The sequence below is a fragment of the Orycteropus afer genome, unplaced genomic scaffold (assembly GCF_000298275.1).
Source record: "Orycteropus afer afer isolate SDZICR_OR568_19922 unplaced genomic scaffold, OryAfe1.0 scaffold00859, whole genome shotgun sequence".
Taxonomy (NCBI): Eukaryota; Metazoa; Chordata; class Mammalia; order Tubulidentata; family Orycteropodidae; genus Orycteropus; species Orycteropus afer.
In genome coordinates, this window is record NW_006922446.1 from 431,910 (window position 1) to 451,480 (window position 19,571).

General features: G+C 39.4%; 1 protein-coding gene across 1 annotated transcript in view; it reads left to right on the plus strand.

Moving 5' to 3' along the window:
* The window catches only part of BIN2 (bridging integrator 2), a 65,166-nt gene that overhangs the window by 40,473 nt on the left and 5,122 nt on the right, over positions 1–19,571 (plus strand). The window contains exons 4-10 of the mRNA XM_007958162.2: positions 691–785; positions 1,322–1,417; positions 3,403–3,510; positions 4,199–4,284; positions 10,819–10,894; positions 11,761–11,843; positions 16,370–17,123. Of these exons, the coding sequence (XP_007956353.1) occupies positions 691–785; positions 1,322–1,417; positions 3,403–3,510; positions 4,199–4,284; positions 10,819–10,894; positions 11,761–11,843; positions 16,370–17,123 (1,298 nt within the window). The remainder of the gene's footprint in view (positions 1–690; positions 786–1,321; positions 1,418–3,402; positions 3,511–4,198; positions 4,285–10,818; positions 10,895–11,760; positions 11,844–16,369; positions 17,124–19,571) is intronic.

Sequence of the window (19,571 nt, forward strand, 5' to 3'; positions counted from 1 at the left end):
GTTTCTTCACTCGGACAGCTGCTGGCTGCTGAGGCTGACAAGCCCCAAGGTTGACAAGTAAAAAGGCACAGTCCCGATGTTACCAAACCACATGGCAGGCCATTAACTTAAGTCCATTGTAAGTCCCAAGGTCGGCATAGCAGGCTGTTGAGCAACAATACGGCTACATGCAGAGTCCAAGCGTGCCATAGACTAGAGACCATTCCCAGGGCTTCTCCTTACATACAGGAAGCAGACCACATCCCAAAGGGCTCAGCTGCTTGTGGTAGATCCCACTATGGAGTTGATTGCCATTCTCATCATGGGGAATGACTACCACCAGCTGCCCAGCCACTCAACGAGGCCCAGCCAAGTTGACACACAAACATAACTACCACAGCATTTATACAACTACTAAAATCCAGAGGGTATTTATGCAGCTACTAAGAGGTCTAAGGGATAGAAGCCAGTAGGAAAAAAGACAGCCATATTCAGGCTTTTTATGCCTTGCCTGCCCCTAACTCCTGAAACTTTGGGGGACCTAGTAAGAGTGATTTTCCCTATCCAGCCCCATCCACCTTTCCTTTGATAACCCACACTTTATGAATTTGTTCTTCTGAGTTGGAACACATTCATTTGTTTGTACATTTGTGATTATATCAAGCTGCTTTTTGGGAAACCGTATAGTAGAACTGAGTTCTTTCTTTTCAGTGATGCATGAAAGTTCAAAGAGAGTGTCAGAGACCCTGCAGGAGATCTACAGCAGTGAATGGGATGGTCAGGAGGAGCTGAAGGCCATCATAGGGGTAAGGGCTGCCTGGGCTTTACAACTGTAGTGCTCAACTTCTGCCCTCACTGTTCTCAACCTCAGCTTAACTTCTCATCCAAGCAAATGGGAAAACAAAAGAGCCATTTCACATTGTTCATTTGAATAGCCTCAGTCCCTGGGTGGTAAGAAGAAGCTGCCACCATTAAGGTGAAAACAGGTTCTCCATTATCTGTGGATCCCTCTGTTTTTGACTTCCTTCCCTTCATTACAACTGTAGGAGATTTAGCCTTCTGAAGGTCAGCTGCTTTTGAAAACTAACCTCTTGCAATTATATATGTCCAAACCTCCCTGTCTTCCGAGCTCTAAAGTACAGAGATCTGACCATATATGTTTCTTTTCTTAATCCTTGATGTATGTCCAGTCTCCTATAGAGGAGTTCCTTTTGGGTAAGGGATTTTCTAAATAGTGTGCTCCCAAATGGAGGTATTTTTGCAGAGAAAACTTGGGTATTTACCTCGTGGACAATTGATATTGAGAAGTGGAACCCTCACCAGTTCTACCTTTATCCCACAGAATAATGATCTCCTTTGGGAAGACTATGAAGAGAAACTGGCTGACCAGGCTGTGAGGACCATGGAAAATTACATAGTCCAATTCAGTGAGATTAAGGTACTCAATTTACACAGTCGAATCTGGGTTGTACATGGCCCACATAGGTTAGAGGATGGATATATTAGGTTAAACATTATAAGTGGAGTTTGAGCCCAAGATTAGGAATGAAGTTGGGTAGAAGGTTGGGAGAAAGGATTAAGTTTGAGGACTAGACAAGAGATTAGGGTCAAGGGTTAGAGTAGTGTGATAGTTATGTTTAAACTTGAATTTTAGTCAGAGAGATTTGGGCTGGTGTTTAATTAGGTCCAAGTTGTTGTTGTTGTTGTTATGTGCCGTCAAGTCAAACCCGACTCATAGCGACCCCTCCTTGGGTTTCCGAGGCAGTATCACTACGGAAGTAGGATTGCCTAACCTTCCTTCCGAGGAGTGGCTGGTGGGTTTGAACCGCCAGCAGTCTGGTTAGCAGGCAAGTGTCTTAGCCACTATGCTACCAGAGCTCCCGTGTCCAAGTTAGGGCATTCTTTTTAGCTCTGAGAAGCAGCTGAAGGGACTAAGGATGTTTATTGCGGAGAAGAAGAAACTTGACGGAGACATAATAGTTATCTTCAAAGGCTTGAATGGCTATTACAAAAAAAAAAAAAAAAAAAAACCCTCACTGCCATCGAGCTGATTCCAACTCATAGCGACTCCTTTGGGTTTCTGAAGTGGTAAATCTTTATGGAAGAAGATTCTCTAGTCTTCCTTCCACAGAGTGTTTAGTTGATTTGAACCACCAGCTTTCTGGTTAGCAGTCAAATGCCTCAGGCACTACAGCCTGTTCTAAACTGATTCAGAAAGCAAAATTAGAATTTGTTTATCATTCAGCTTATATTTATTAAACACTTAACTCTATTGAGCACTGTGCTGATTTTAGATTAATAGGTAGAAATTGAAGGAGGCTGACTTAAGCTTCTAATAGTGAAAGCTTTCCAAAAATGAAATGTAATACACTGTGAGGTAGTAATTCTCAGTTTTTTGTTCAAGCAAAAGCTGAACTACTTATCTTGGATATTGTAGAGAAGTTTCATGTACTGTATAGGAAGTTGAACTAAATAATAGCTAAGATCTTTTCAAATTTTGTGATTGAGAGAATGAGATAGAGACTAGTGAACGGTTTGCTTCTTCCTGGTTTAATCTGTAGTTTGAATGAGACTGGGCAGATTTAAAGCTCATAATAATTTACTTATTTTCATCGTGATTTTGTTTTCAAAGCACTTTACAGCAACATTTGATCTTTAAAATAACACTGTATAGGAAAGATGAGGCCACTGAAGTTCTAGGTCATAAGGTTAATAAATGGCAGGGTTCTGATGGAACCACTGAGACTATGGTCCCTAGCTGCCCTTCAGGTCTGGAATTGAACCCACTCCTGTGGCTTCTAGCCAAACAAAAGGCAGGCATATGAGGTGAACATTTACATGAGGTAGATACACTCCTTGGAGAGATCAGTCATGGGAGAATAGAAGGGCTGTGTATGTACAGGGAGACAGCTCAGGGGGCAGGAGTCCATGGAGGGAAGGACACAGGGAAGAGACAACTATCGGGAGTGGGTGGGGGGGAGCTGATGCATTGGGGTAAATTGTAGTCAATGTCATGAGACAAAGTGTATGTGAACTGCTGTATGGAAAGTGAATTTGCTCTGTAAACTTTCACCCAAATCACAATCAATCAATCACAATCAATCAATGTCAGGGTTGAGACTAAGACCCAAACCTCCTAACTTTCAACTTAGTGGGAGTCTCAAGGCCATTTCTTCTGGTTCTTGGTGGGTTTATAAGGAATATTAAATTTTAGTGCAAGCTTCCGCATTCTCTCTAGGGTTGTCCTTTACTCAGTCTTCTCCAGATAGTGAGGGAGGTCCTTTGCGCACAAAACCCTGTTAGAAAGTGAAATTTGACAGTAAGATATAGGAATCTTGCCTCTTCATTTGGTCCTCTGTTACTCACATCCTGGCCACTGAAAAGTGAATTCCAAGGCCCTCACTTGTGATCACCCTGGGCTAGGAGAGAATTGCCAAGCGGGGTCGGAAACTCGTGGACTATGACAGTGCCCGACACCACCTGGAGGCTGTGCAGAATGCCAAGAAGAAAGATGAGGCCAAGATTGCCAAGGTAAAAAAGCCTGGTAAACCCATCCTGCCCTTTGTCTCCCCATAATAGTGGCAGGTAGCTAGGCCAACCTGGGTTTGTTGTTGTTATGTGCCCTCGAGTTGGACCCAACTCATAGCGACCCCTCCTTGGGTTTCCAAGGTGATATCACTATGGAAGTAGATTGCCCAACCTTCCTTCCGAAGAGTGGCTGGTGGGTTTGAACCGTCAGCTTTCTGGTTAGCAGTCAAATCCCTTAGGCACTACGCTACCAGAGCTCCTAACAGGAAATGAAAACACAGCATCCAGTTTCCTAAAGGAAATCCTGTTTCCTCTGACATTGATGATGCTATAACAGTAATCAGGGACTTAAGGCTAAGAAAGGAGAGGCATAGTTCCAAGTAAGCTTTTGTTGTTTTGTCCTGTTGAGTTGATCCCAACTCATGGTGACTATATATGACAAAGTAGAATTGCCTCATAACATTTCCTAGGCTGCAGTCTTTATGGGAACAGATTGCAAGGTCTTTTCTTAAACAGAGCTGATGGGTTCAAACTGCCAACCCTTTGGTCAGCAGCCAAGTACTTAACCACTGCACCACCAGGGCTCCTTCCAAGTAAGTCTAGTCCCTGAAAAAGTACAGAAAATGAAGGAAATAGCATCTAGCCTTAGGTTCAGAATTGAAGGGGATTGGCTTGTCTTTTTTACCACTAGGCAGAGGAAGAGTTCAATAAAGCCCAGATAGTGTTTGAAGACCTAAACCAGGAACTGCTGGAGGAGCTGCCTGTTATTTACAACAGGTAAGTTAGGTCACTGTGATTTGGAAAAGGGCTGAACTCCAGAGCCACCACGGGCCTGGGCCACTTAGGAGCCTAAGAATGGCACCTCATGAAAAGAGCATTGGTCCAAGAATGGAATGCAGTCTCAGCCCTGCCACTAACTTGCTCTGTGATAATAGCCAAGCCACCTTCTCTCTCTAGACCCCAACTTTTCCATCTGTGTACAAAGGTAAGCATTCTTGCTCTGCCAGCTTTTCTAGGTTTGGAGACAAGTTGCTTCTTGGATAGAAGAAAGCTTGGCAAGTAAAGTGCCATTGTCATGCATTCTAGATATTGCGTGCTTGTCATGCATGCTCTAGTGTGTATTGTTTTAAATAAGTTTGGTTCATGAACATTCATGTGTACATAGAAGATAAACTGTGTGATGATTATTTGCATTAATGAAAATATCTGTGCTCATAGTAGCTTTTTATTTTTTTGGCTAAATATATTTTAGATACAACTTTTTTACACTGGAAGAGAAATCTGAACAGAGAAGGTCCATTTATATCATATATTGTTTTCATTGTACGAGATACTGCACTTCTAGTAAATGCATTTTTATACTGTCAATTACTATTAGTTACTGTATGATGGAGCCTTTCTAAAAGGTTAGTTATATATGGTTCTTGTCCTGGTGCTCACTTCTTTAGGATACGTACCTAGTAATGGGATTGCTGGATCAAATGATATTTCTAATTCCAACTTTTTAAGGAATCACTGCTTTCCACAGTGGTTGTTATAATTTTATAGTCCCACCAGCAGTGAATGAGAGTCCCAATCTCTCCACATCCTTGCCAGCATTTGTTATTTTCTGTCTTGTTGAACTTTGCTGTTAGTGCTGGGGTAAGATGGTATCTCATTTCCAGTAGTTTTCTTGGTGAGTGTCTTGGGTTTTCTATGTATCGGATCATATCATCAGCAAATAGGGATAGTTTTACTTCCTCACCAATTTGGATGCCTTTGATTTCCCTTTTTTGCCTTATTGCCCTTGCTAGGACTTCTAATACAATGTTGAATAGAAGTGGTGATAGAGGGCATCCTTGTCTGGTTCCAGTTCACGAGGGGAATGGTTTCAGTCTCTCTCCATTGAGATTAATATTGGCTGTTGATATTGCATATATGCCCTTTATTATGTCGAGGAATGTCCCTTCTATTCCTATTTTGCTGAGAATTTTTATCAGGAATGGGTGTTAAATTTTGTCAAATGTCTTTTCTGCGTTGATTGATATGATCATATGGTTCTTTTCCTTTGTTTTATTTATGTGATGGATGACATTGATTTTTTTGTCTAGTGTTGAACCATCCTTGCATACTTGGTATGAAATCTGCTTGATCATAATGTATTATATTTTGCATATGTTGTTAGAATCTATTGGCTAGGATTTTGTTGAAGATTTTTGCATCATGTATTCATGAGGGAAATTGGTCTGTAGTTTTCCTTTTTTAGTGATGTCTTTGCCTGGTTTTGGTATCAAGGTTATGCTTGCTTCATAAAATGAATTTGGGAGGATCCCATCCTTTTCTATGTTCTGGAATAGCTTGAGTAAGATTGGTGTCAGTTTTTCTCTGAACATTCGGTAGAATTCTCCAGTGAAACTATCTGAGCCAGGGCTTTTTTCTGTTGATATATTTTTTTTTTATGACCTGTTCTGTTTCTTCTTTCCTTGTAAGTCTGTTCAAAACTTCCACCCTCAGCCTGTGTTAATTTAGGTAAGTAGTATGTTTCCAGAAATCTGTCCATTTCTTCTAGATTTTCAAATTTGTTGGAGTATAGTTCTTCATAGTGTCCTGATAGTATCCTTTTAATTTCTATTGGTTCTGTTGTGACATCGCCCAATTTGTTTCTTGTTCATGTTATTTGTATTGTCTCCCTCTTTTCTTTTGTTAAGTTTGCTAGTGGTTTGTCAATTTTATTAACCTTTTCAAAGAATCAACTTCTAGTCTTGCTGATTTTTTTTTTTTTCTATTGTGTTTCTATCTTCTGTTTCATTTATTTCTGCTCAAATCTTTATTATTTCTTTTCTTCTGGTAACTGTAGGCTTTTTATTTTTTAGTTTTTAATTGTTGGAGATGTTGAGTTAAGGTGTTTATTTTGGCTCTTTCTTCTTTTTTTGATCTGTGCATTTATTGCTATAAATTGGCCTCTGATCATTGCTTTTGCTGTGTCCCAAAGAGTTTGGTATGTTGTGTTTTCATTCTTGTTTAGTTCAAGAAATTTTTTAATTTCATTTTTTTATTTCTTCTGTTACCCAGTCATTTTCAAGGAAGGTGTTACTCAGTTTCCATGTGTTTGCTCTTTTTCCATTGACCTTCCTATTATTGATTTCTAATTTTATAGTATTGTGATCTGAGAAGATGCTTTTCAGTATTTCAGTGTTTTAAAATTTATTAAGGCTTGCTTTGTCACCTAACATATGATCTGTCCTAGAGAATGTTCCATGTGCACTGGAAAAGAATGTATATTGTGCTGTTGTTGGGTAAATTGCTCTGTAGATGCCTATAAGGTCAAGTTGGTAGATTGTATTGTTTAGTTTTGCATCTTTGTTGAGTTTCTTTCTAGTTATTCTATCTTTTATTGAAAGTGGTGTATTGAAGTCTCCTAGAATCAGCTGTTTGTCAATTCTGTTTTTCAGTTCTGTTAAAGTCTGATTTATGTATTTTGGGGCTCTTTCATTGGGTCCATAGATATTTATTATGGTTATGGCATCTTGTTCAATCGATCCTTTAATCGTTATATAATACCCTTCGTTGTCTCTTATGGAGGTTTTGTCTAAAAGTCAACAGAAATTAATATTATCACTCCTACTCATTTATGGTTGCCATTTGCTTGATAAATCTTTTTCCAACCTTTTATTTTTAGTCTGTTTTTGTCTTTCTCTCTAAGGTGTGTCTCTTGTCAACAGCATATTGATGGGTTATGTTTTCTTTTCTAGTCTACAACTTTCTGTTTTTTGAGTGATGCATTTAATCTATTGACATTCAGTGTAATTATCAACAAGTATGAATTTGTTGCTGTCATTTTGTTATGTGGTGTTTTGTGGTATCGCTGATTTCTTTGTTCCATATAATTTTCTGTGCTGAGCTCATTTTGTTTATGAATTGTTTTATCACTTACTTTGTTAATGTTGTTTTAGTATTTGCTACATATTTGTGCTGGTCCTCTTTTTTATTTTGATCTGGAGGTTTATTATTTTTCTTTGTGGTTACCCTGTGATTTATATTTTCTTTCCAAGTTTAGAATAGTCCATTCTATCTTGCAATTGTCTTGACTTCCTCACCATTTAGAAGTTCTGTAACTACACTGTTTTTTCCCTCTTTTTGGTGTGTAGTTGTCCTCATTTGCCAGTTGATGTCTCTGGTTCCCTGTTTACAATCTTGTAAGCTTATTTACTTTGGATACTTCCATAGCTGGGTTGGTTCCTGAGTTATATCATCATGTGTATTAATGGTCATTTGTTGTTCGCTGTTGTTGGTTCTCTGTCCAAAGGATTCCCTTTAGCATCTCTTGTAAGGTTGGTCTGGTTTTAACAAATTCCCTTAATTTCTGCTTATCTAGCAATGTCCTAATTTCACCATCACATTTGAGGGACAGTTTTGCTGGGTATATAATTCTTGGTTGGAAATTTTTTTCTTTCAGGGTTATATATGTATCATCCCATTGCTTTCTTGGGAGCTCTGGTGGTGTAGTGTCTAAGGCATTTGACTGCTAATCAGAAGGCTGGCAGTTCAAATCCACCAGCCACTCCTCAGAAGGAAGGTTGGGCAATACACTTCTGTACTGATAGCCTTGGAAATCCAAGAGGGGTCGCTGTGAGTCGGATCCAACTCCACGGCAGTGAGTATGGTTTGGTTTTTGGTATTGCCTTCTTACCTGCATGGTTTGGGCCAAGAAACTAAAGCTTAGTCTTATTGGTTCCCCTTTGTAGATAACTTTTCGTTTTTCCCATGCTGCTTTCAGGATTCTTTCTTTGTCTTTGGTTTTGACGAATTTGATGATGCTTTGTCTTAGTGATTTTCTTTTGGGGTCTGTCCTCTTGGGGGTTCATTGGACTTTTTGAATAGATATATTCTCATCTTTCATTATATCAGGGAAATTCTCTTCCAACAAATCTTTGACAATTTTCTTTGTAGTTTTCTTTGTCCCTTCCTGTTCTGGAATTCCTATTACATGTAGGTTATTCCTTGTGATATCCCACATGAACCTTAGGCTTTCTTCATTTTGGTTTGATCTTTTTTCTGATATTTTCTGATACTTTCCATAGAAGTATTGAGGTATTTTTCTTTAGTCTCACTAATCATGTCTTCCATAGATTCATTTCTACTCCTTTGCCCATTCAATGTATTATCTATTTCTGAAAATTTAGTATTAATCTTTTGGATTTCTATCTGTAGATCTTGTATCATTTCTAATTTTTCATTTATTTTGTCATTTTGTTCTTACATTGTTTTCCAAAATTGTTCTAGGGTATTCTCTGTGTTTTCCTCAATTTTGTCAGTGTTTTTCTCGATCTGTCTCTCAATTCATTGAAGGTACCCATGGTGGTTAAGTTTGTGTGTCAACTTGGCTAGACCTGGTTGAGTGCCTGGGCAGCTGGATGTAGTATTCCCCAGGATGAGACTGGTAATCAGTTCCATGGTGGAATCTACTGTGAGCAACTGAGTAGCTGCCTTTGGGTATGTGGTCTGCTTCCTATATATAAAAAGCAGCTTTGGGAATGGTCTCTAGCTTATGGCACACTTGCACCCTGCATGTAGCTGTGTCATTGTCCAGCAGCCTGCCATGCTCTGCCAACCTTGGGACTTACAGTGGACTTGAATTAATGGCCTACTGTGTGGTTTGGTAACATCGGGACTATGCCATTTTATTTGTTGACTTGTTAGCCTCAGCAGCCAGTAGCTGCCTGAGTGAAGAAATACCTCTAGTTTTCAGTGGGCTGGGAGCAAGAGGCAGAGCTGAAGCCCAAGGTTGAGGGGCTTTCACACAGCCCCTAGAGCCTGACACTTTGAACTTGGACTTAAAGACTCCAAACTGTGAAAGAATAAACTCCTGTTTGTTATGGCCATCGCATTTGTGGTATATTCCTGTCAGAGCAGTATTAGGTAACCAGAACAGTACCTAAATGTAATTCTTTTGAATTCTATATTAGTTCCAATGCTGCTTCTTACTTAGGGTTGTGTTCTGGATCTGTATCCTGGTCCCTTGTTTCTACTGCTTTATTTTGCTTCTTTGTGTGGACTGTGATGGTGTTTTGTCTCTGAGACATTGTGACGTTTTTGTGTTTATATTTAATTGGTGATTGTGTATTGGAGTGATTTGCCTAAGACTTTTGTCTTCTCTATTTTGTTTGGATGATACCTGAGTAAGCAGGGTACTGTGCTCCTGTGTTCACTAGTTGGCAGCACTTATGCAGTCACCACCTATCTCCTTTCTAGTTGTCAGCCTCCTGTATGTCTGCACTGTGCTTGGCAAGCAGAGCCTATGGTTAGATACCTGGAATCTGAATGAGAATGCTGCCACTTTAAATATAAAAAATGCCCAACACTTGTACACATTCAAAATGGCTACACACCTATACACTATCAGACAGCCCTTTTCATCTACATTAACAACTAAATAAAAGTATCCAAACATCAGCTTCAGCATGAATAAAGGAGGTTAGGCATATGGAAGGAACAATTAAAATGAAGAAGCAAGTCCATGGCCCAGTTTGTCTCCTTCTTTACTGTTTCCCTTTTTAGTCATTAGCCACCAGCACAGTCAGGCAAGCAGGCCCATTTTTAGGTTAATTCTCAGGTCCTAACTTACAGTTGGAAATAATCAGGCTGTCTGTGCCATCAGAATAGCCGACAGTCCACAGCTCCATTTGTCTCCTTTTTCACAGTTGTCATTCAGGTTCTTCTACTAGTTGGTGTTTAATCCACTTATGTATCCTTCATTTCAAAGGTCAGGGCTCCAGGATCATCTTGTTTCTTTGTCAATTGGTTTCTCTTTTCTTTGTTGAAGAGGGTCAGTGTAGCTTGTCTGCCTATTCCACCATCTTCTAAACAGAATTGAAATTTAAGTTTCAAATAAATGTGAACTTCCTGAATTTATCTAAAGTAGAATTCCATTAATGTACATGCAACTTCATAGAAGCCCAAATATTGCATAGAGAGAAAGAATAATTACTTACCATAATAGTTATAATTACATTGCCTTATATAAATTCTTTAAAGTTACTTTCATGTCTACTTCTGTATTTAAAGAGCTTGAATCACATAACTTCATAAAACTAGAAATCCATTTACTTTGTTGTCAGACTAGGCTAATAGTGTCTTCCATGGTCTTCCTATACCTGAGAGTCAGGTGTGTGCCTAACCTGGCTCTGAGGAAGCCAGATCTAACATCCTTAGTCTAGGAAGTGAGGTGCCTTTTTCTGAGGAATCTTGGTAGTGGCTGGCTTTGGTTTGAGCTCCTACTTTGTATTACAAATCACTTACTTCTGTGTGTGTTTGTATTTTGCCTCCTTATAGTCGTATTGGCTGTTATGTGAACATCTTCCAAAACATTTCCAATCTGAGGGATGTTTTCTACAGAGAGATGAGCAAGGTGAGAAACATCTGTCCAATTTTAGACTCCTGAATGGAATTTTCTAGTGAATATGAAGGTTGCTCTGACCTATATAATTTCATTAACATCCATATTGATATCACAAGATTCTAGCATTTATCTCATGATACTTGATTGACTCTGTTGAGTCAAAATAAAGCACATCTATACACTATCAGACAGTCCTTTTCATCTACATTAACAACTAAATAAAAGTCCAGACTTCAGCTTCAGCATGAATAAAGGAGGTTAGGCATATGGAAGGAACAATTAAAATGAGGAAGCAAGTTATGAAATCTCCATCTTTTGGTTGTGGGGAGCCAGGAGGGCAGTATTTAACCACAAGGCAGTTTCTTAGGTAGTTAGTCTTGAGTAACCATCATTGATAGGTAGCCATATTGTCCTGGGATTCCAAGATCTTTTGCTATTATAATATTTTTTCTATTCATATACAGAGACACAGATATTCCTCTCCATAATTTCTTTGGCTAAATTATGATTTGCCAAGTTAACATGAAAGTGGATTTTTATTCCCTGGATCACTAAATGAATTTTTATTCCCTGGATTGCTAAATGCTCAGCACTAGAGAGAGCTAGAACCTTGAATCACACGTCAGTTACAGACTCTCTTGAGGGAGCTACCAGTCTGATGCAAGAAGTAAAACTTGGGATACAGACAAGGAAGAAGGATGGCTGGACAGGACCCTGAGCACTAACTAGTGTTGGAGAGATGAACAGAATGATAGATCAGAGTTGAAAGGGTAGGGAGTTTTGTTTAGGGAAGCTTTCTGAAGGTAAGGAGAGAAGGGATATGCCAGTCTTGAGTTCCATCTGGCTAGCACCCCCTTTTTTCTTGCTGGCTCTAGCTGAACCACAGTCTGTATGAGGTGATGAGCAAACTGGAGAAGCAGCATTCCAACAAAGTCTTTGTGGTGAAGGGACTGTCAAGGTGAGTAACTTCTCAGACTCTTTCTGATTTTTGTGTCTTATGTGAATGTACACATTCAAGACTCTTATCTCCATCCAAAATCCTGGCCTTTCCTTTGTGCATGTTGTTGTTTGTTGTCTGTATCATACTTCTTTATAAATTATTTTGCCTTTTGGTAAATATTTCAGACATAGCTTCAGATATAAATGACAATACAACAAACAGCCATATACCTACCATCAAACTTAAGAAATCAGCTATTACAAATATAGTTGAAACTCCCAGTGTCCCTTCCCCAGTCACTTTCTCTTCCTGCTTTCCACCAGAGATACAGAGGTAACTACTATCTTTCGTTTGTGTAGTAAAATATATACAACAAAACATTTTCCATTTTAACCATTTTTAAGTGTACAATTCAGTGACATTAATTACATTTACCATGTTGTGAAACCATCACCACTATCCATTTCCAACTGTTTTTCATCACCTTAAACAGAAACTCAGTACCCCTCAAGTAATAACTCCCCATTCTCCATTAACCCCAACTCCTGTTAACTGCTAATCAACTTTTGTCTCTATGCATTTGCCTATTCTAGATATTTCATATAAGTGGGAACATAAAATATTTTTCCTTTTATATCTGACGTACTTCACTCAGCATAATGTTTTAAAGGTTCATCCATGTCATAGTATGTATCAGAACTTCATTTCTCTTTATGGCTGAATAATAATAATCCGTTATATATATATATATTACATTTATCCATTTACCAGTGCACTACCCAGGGACTTGTTGATGGACACTGGGTTGTTTCTACCTTTTGGCTATTGTAAACAATGCTTCAGTGATCATTGGTGTACAAGTATCTGTTTGAGTCACTCTCAGTTCTTTTGGGTGTATAACTGGGAGTGGAATTACTGGTAGCATAGCACCTAAGCCATTTGACTGCTAAACAGAAGGCTGGTGGTTCAAACCCACCAGCCACTTTTCAGAAGGAAGGTTGGGCAATCTACTTCCGTAGTGATACTTCCTTGGAAACCCAAGGAGGGGTCGCTATGAGTCAGATCCGACTCAACGGCAGTGAGTTTGTTTCTTTGTTTATGTTAAATCTATGTTTAACTTTTTGAGGAACTGCTAAACACCATTTTACATTCCTACTAGCAGTTCTTGAGGTTTCCAATTTCTTCACCAATACTTAACCAATTGTTGTTGTTGTTATGTGCCATTGAGTTGTACCTGACTGATATTGACCCTTCCTTGGGTTTCCGAGGCAATATCATTAAGGAAGTAGATTGCCAAACCTTCCTTGTGAGGAGTGGCTGGTGGGTTTAAACCACCAGCCTTCTGGTTAGCAGTCAAATGCCTTAGGCACTGTGCTACCAGAGCTTCCACTTACCAACTAACTTGTTATTTTCCATTTTTCTGATAATAACCATCCTAATGGGTGTGAGGTGGTATTTCATTGTAGTTTTTATTTCCTTTGATTTTCTTAATGATTAATGACACTGAACATCTTTTCATGTGCTTATTAGCCATTTGTATACCTTATTTAGAGAATAAGCTATGGTATATTCAGGTCCTTTGCCCATTTTTTAATTGGCGGTGGTTTTTCATTTTGTTTTTTTAGTAGCAGACTTTTCTCTATATATTCTGGATATATATATATTAAGTTAAACCCTTATCAGTTATATGGAGTAACCACTATCTTGAATTTAATATTTATTGTTTCCATGCACATCTTTTTACTTCTACTATGCACATACAAGGAGCTCTAGTGGTGCACTGCCTAAGGCATGTGAGTGCTAACCAGAAGGTTGGCAGTTCAAACCCATCTGCTGCTCACGTAAGATGGGGCAATCTACTTCAGTAAAGATTTACAGCCTCAGAAACCCAGTGAGGGTCATTTTGAGTCAGACTCGACTTGATGGCAGTGAGTTTGGTTTAATGCACATACATACACACACATAAAATATTGCTTTGCACATTTGTAACCTTTATTTTACATAAATGGAATTACACTCTACGTATTCTTCTTTAGGCGTCCTGGTGGTGCAGTGAATAAAGTACTCTGCTGCTAACCAAAAGGTCAGCAATTTGAACCCATTAACCACTCTGCAGAAGAAAGATGTGGCAGTCTGCTTCCATAAAGAGTTATAACCTTGGAAACCCTATGGGGGCAGAGTTATACTCTGTCCTGTAGACTCCCTATGAGTCAGAATCAGCTTGACAGGAACAGGTTTATATTTCTGCAACTGTTTTTGTTGTCTTAATATTACTTTTGAGATTTATCCTTGTTCCACATGTTGCTAGCTCTAATCTTTCCTTTCCGTAACTAGTATGGATATTATTGTATGCCCAGTTCACAATTCATTTATCTATCCTCCTGCTGGTGGACTTTTTTTTTTTTTTTTAATTTTTTTTTTATTTTTCACTCTTACACATGATGTTGCAATGAACATATTTTACATTTCTCCTTGTGAATATTATTAAGAGTTTCCCTAGGGTGCGTATCGGGAGTGGACTTGCTGAGTCATATGGTTTGTGCATAGGAGCTTCTTCAGCTTTACTACAAACCAAACCAAACCTGTTGCTGTTGAGTCAGTTCTGACTCAGGGTAGCCCCACATGTTAGAGTAGAACTGCTCCATCGAGTTTTCTTGGCTGTAATCTTAATGTAATCAGATCACCAGGCCTTTGTACCTCCAAGTGGTTTCAAATGCCAACCTATAGGTTAGCAGTCAGGCACAAACTTTTTGTGCCACCTCCCCAGATTGCTCTCCAAAGTGATTGTTTGGTTGGATTTACAACTCACCAGCAGTGAATAAGAGCCTCCATTGCTTCTCATTCTTGCCACATGTGATGTTGTCATACTTCTAAATTCTTCCAAACTAATGGATATGAACTGGAGTTTTTGTAGTTTTAATTCATGTTGCCACAATTACTAATTAGCTTGAGCATCTTTTCATGTTGACCATTCATGGTTCCTGTTCTGTGAGTTGTTTATCTTTTTCTCATTTTTAATTGGGTTTCTACCCTTCTTTGTAACTGATTTATGTGAATTCTTTGTATACTGTGATACTAATCGTTTAGTAATATGCACTACAAATATCGTTTCCAGTCTGTTATGGTTTTCTTTTCTTCGAGTTTTTGTGGTTTCTTTTGTATTCATGCACTCTTCACACTTCATACACACTTCAGCAATTCACTGGTCCCTCAGAATAAAATCACTTTCTCATTTAGAAGCTTTTGTTCAGGGAATTTGATTAAGTTCCTTCTATGCACAAGGTTTTATTCTGAATGCTAAGGATCCAAAGATACAGGAGACTTGTCCTTTCTCTAAAGTAATTTATAGAAAGTTGGAAGCATAGAAGATTGCCTAAGGAGGCAGGGAACAATACAAGCTTGTATATATCAAGTGCCTAATGAGACCAGTAGGAGCTCTGGTACATAGTGCCTAAGGCACTTGACTGCTAACCAGAAGGCTGGCGGTTCAAACCCACCAGCCACTCCTCGGAAGGAAGGTTGGGCAATCTACTTCCGTAGTGATACCCAAGGAGGGGTCACTGTGAGTCGGGCGACTTGACGGCACATAACAACAACAACAAGACCAGTAGGAATTCCTGAGAAGTAAGCAACCACCAGGTCCAGATGGTCAGAGACTTCAAGGAGGTGATGACACTGAGATTGGGACATGAAAGAAGAATAGGCCTCACATTTGTTTGTACCACTCATTTAATAATTAGTTACAGACTATTGAAAAGAACTACTAAAGGGCCAATGAAGAGTTCCTTCTTTGCTATGAAAGCTCCATTTCTCCTCTTCCCAGCATTGAAAGCCAGAGTTTTCTCTAACTATCCATTCTTCCCAACTTAACCGTCACTTACAGTCAGCTGTCCTAGAAACCTATAGGGAAATTCAGCCTCTTTTTTTTTTCTTTTGTTGCTATGTACTGAACCTTCTAAACTCCCTGACTCCTAGAATGCTAGCACTAGAAAGAACCTTCTGTCACGAAGCTTACCCGACACACAAGCTCCCACAGCAGAAACTCAAGTTTCTCTACTCCTCCTTTTACCCCTATTGTCTCATCCTTTTTGCTAGAACATAGCACAGAATTTGAAACCTCTAGAGTAAATATTTGTGGGTTGCTCAGTCATTTGGAAAATAGTACATAAGAGGGATTCAAAGAAGTGAAGTAGGATTCAAGCTGATGTTGGCTGTGGAAGTACTCGGTACATAATAATACTTAATAAATGTTATATCACCCATTAATCCTTTCCACATAGACTATATTTGTTAAATTTTGCTATTTTTCTCTTCAGTCTATTATTCAGCATATTTTTACATAATCAAAATCATGATATAGATAAAATTTTATTTATGAAATTTCTCACTTTATTTTATAACTTAAGCATTATTGCATATTATACAAACTTTTTAATATCATTTCACTCTGCTTTATTATGTGCATGTATCATAATTTCTTTTTGGATATTTATGTTCCTTCCAGATTTTAGCTCTTCTGAATCTGAAAACTCTTCTCTTTTTAGCAACAGCAGACGCTCTTTAGTTATCTCTCCCCCAGTTCAAACATCTACAGTTTCCAGTCCTCTCACTTCACCTACCAGTCCCTCTGCACTTTCCCTGAAGAGTGAAAAGGAATCCATCTCAGCAGCTGAAGAAGAGCTGGCACCTGGTCCAGCCCAGGGAGAAGACACCTCTGAGATCAAAGAAGAACCCTTAAAAGATGAGGAAATAGAGGGAGGAGAGGATGAAGCCAGCTCCTCTGAGGAAGAAGAGCTTCTGCCAGCCTGCAATGGCCCAACCCAAACCCAGCCTTCTCCCACCATTGAGGGTGGTGAGTCCCAGGAGGAAGTTTTCTCTTGTTCCCCAGATCCATCAGTGGGCAGAGTCCTGATCCCTTCAGAGCAGCCTTCATCATCTCCTCCAGAAGTAGTCCTCCGAACCCGTACTGCAAGTGAAGGATCTGAACAACCAAAGAAGAGAGCCTCTCTCTCGAGGACCTCAGCACCCCCTAGTAGGCCTCCTCCACCCAGAGCCATTCCCAGCCCCAGGCTTTCCTCAGGAAACATGCCCTCAAGCCCTATGGCCTCTGAAAAGTGTTCACCCACCAACCCTAGGGCCTTTTTAGGAGCTGAGACTCCCAGTCCTAGGGCCTCCATACAGGCATCTCCTGATCCAGAGCCACCAGAGAAGCCAGAAAGAACTCCTGAGGCCAGCGAAAAAGAAACTACCCATAATCTGAACCCAGAAGAACTTTGTACTTCCCCTCAGATCTCTCAGGTGAGAATGGGTCTGGTTGTATTTTTACTCCATTTTACAGACTCCATATAGACCATCTTTATTACAATCAAGTTGCACTATTGATGATAAGATCTCATGTCATATTATAGTCTCAAAAGGAGTTCTTGTGGCACAATGGTTAAGCACTTGGTTGCTAACCAAAAGGTTAGGGGTTCGAACCCACCAGTGACTTCATGGGAAAAAAGACTTAGCAATCTGCTCCATAAAGATTATAGCCTTGGAAACCTTGTGGAGCAGTTTGACTCTGTCCTATAGGGTTGCTATAAGTCAGAATTGACTCATAGCACACAGCAACAACATTATAATCTCAGAGATAACCCTGAACACCTTTCTTAGTTCTGGGGATGATTGCACATATTTATAGCAACTTATTTAGTAATCTATTCTTAGGGCAACTGATTTCTGCAAAAGGCTCATTTCTAATATTATTATGAGAAACTTCTTACTAATTTATTTATTTAGCTTCAGTTTCTGGGAATTCACAGCATAAAGAACCAACAACTGGCATCAGTTATCTTTTCTAATGGGGTGGGATGGGGGACATTTTCTCATTTGTTTGTCCTATTTGTGACTATGGTAAATAGACCCTAAGGAAAATGGTATGAGCAAATTTCTAAGATGTATCTTATTGCATGAGGTAGATCTTGAAGCAGGAACTCACAGAAGAAGGTAAAGCCATCAGGGATGGCCTTTTGAAAGTTGAGAATATGAATGAGAAAAGGATTGTGTTAAAATTGAAAGATATTTAAAAGCTTGCAAATGGCCATCTAGATGCAACAACAGTTCTCTCCTCATCCAGAGCAAAGAAGAATGAAGAAAACTAAAGGCACATGGAAGCAATTAGTCGAAAGGACTAGTAGACCATGCGATCCTCAGCCTATATGACTATGAGACCAGAAGAACTAAATGGTGCCCTGGGGTCTTAAAAGCTTTCAAGCAGCCATCTAAGATGCAGCTGAGTCTCCTAGTGATGAAAGAGAAGAAGAATGCATAAGAAACAAAGACATTTGGAAGCAATCAGCCATAGGACATGATGGCCCTCGAGACCAGAAGAACTAGATGGTACCCGGCTACCAATGCCAACCACTCAGGAAAGGATCAGATCTGGAGAAGGCCCGGATAGAGTGGGAGGAAAAACCTGGAACAAAATCCAAAAACTCAATAATGACCAGAATTACTGGTCAGATGAAATCTGATGAGACCCCCCCCAATACTATGGCCCTGGAATACATTCTGCGCCTGGAATAAAACACACCCCCAGGGGCGGGCTCTCAGCCCAATAGTTAACAAGATGTATAGGCAGACCACTCAACCCAGGATGACGTACACACATACTCTATGGTAATACATTCCGTAGAGCAATAGACCACGGGGCACCAGAGGACCAACATTCAAATTGAGGAAATGCAGGACAAACGAGTGCATAAATATGAGGGCCTCGGGGACGGTTACGGGGTAGGGAGGGGGAGACTGGGTTAGGGTTGGACATGGCGAATGAAACTAAATGTACATGTAACATTGAATGTAAAACAAGCTCTTTAAATAAATAATAATAATAATAATAAATAAATAAATTAAAGAACTAAATGGTGCCCGGCTACCACTTGGACCTGGATAGAATGGGAGAACAATGTGTAAGAAAACTTAAAGTCATATTTAAAAAATAAAAAAGACCAAGTTTACTGGTCTGATAAAGCCTTCTGAGACCCCCAAGACTATGGACCTAGTTACTGTTCAAGTCTGGAACTGAACTCACTCCTGTGGCTTCCAGCCAAACAGGCATATAAGGTGAACATGTACATCAGGTAGGTATACTCCTTACAGCAGTCAGTTATGGGAGAACAGAAGGGCAGTGTTTGCACAGGGAGATAGCTTGGGGGCCAGGAATGCATATGAAAGAAGGGCTCAGGGGACAGGTAACTACAGGGAAGAAGTGGGAAGAGAGCTGTTACATTGTGGAGAATTGCAGTCAATGTCATAAAGCTAAATGTGTATGGACTGCTGTATGGAAAATGAATTTTCTCTGTAAATTTTCACCCAAATCACAATAAAAATTTTAAAAAAGATAAATAAAATTCAAAGGCCTTGACTAACTGGAGAGCAACTAGTTTGGTAAAAGATGTAGAAATTAAGTTTCACTCAAATTATATGGAAAGGGTATTTATTATAGAAGAGAGGTTTGATTTTCCCTATGCAATTGCACAGGGCAGAACTAGGCCCTGTGGGTAAAAGACAGAAAAGTGTACATTTTGGATCAACACAAGGAGAGTTTTCAACAATTAGCTCTGTTAAAAACTGCAGGGGGCCACCTTGAAACAAAATTCTTCTTTGATGTTTAGAGCTAGGGATATATAATCACCTGTCAGGTATGTGGTAGAGAGGATTGTGGTGAGACATCTGACTAGAGGGACCAAGATTCATTTATAT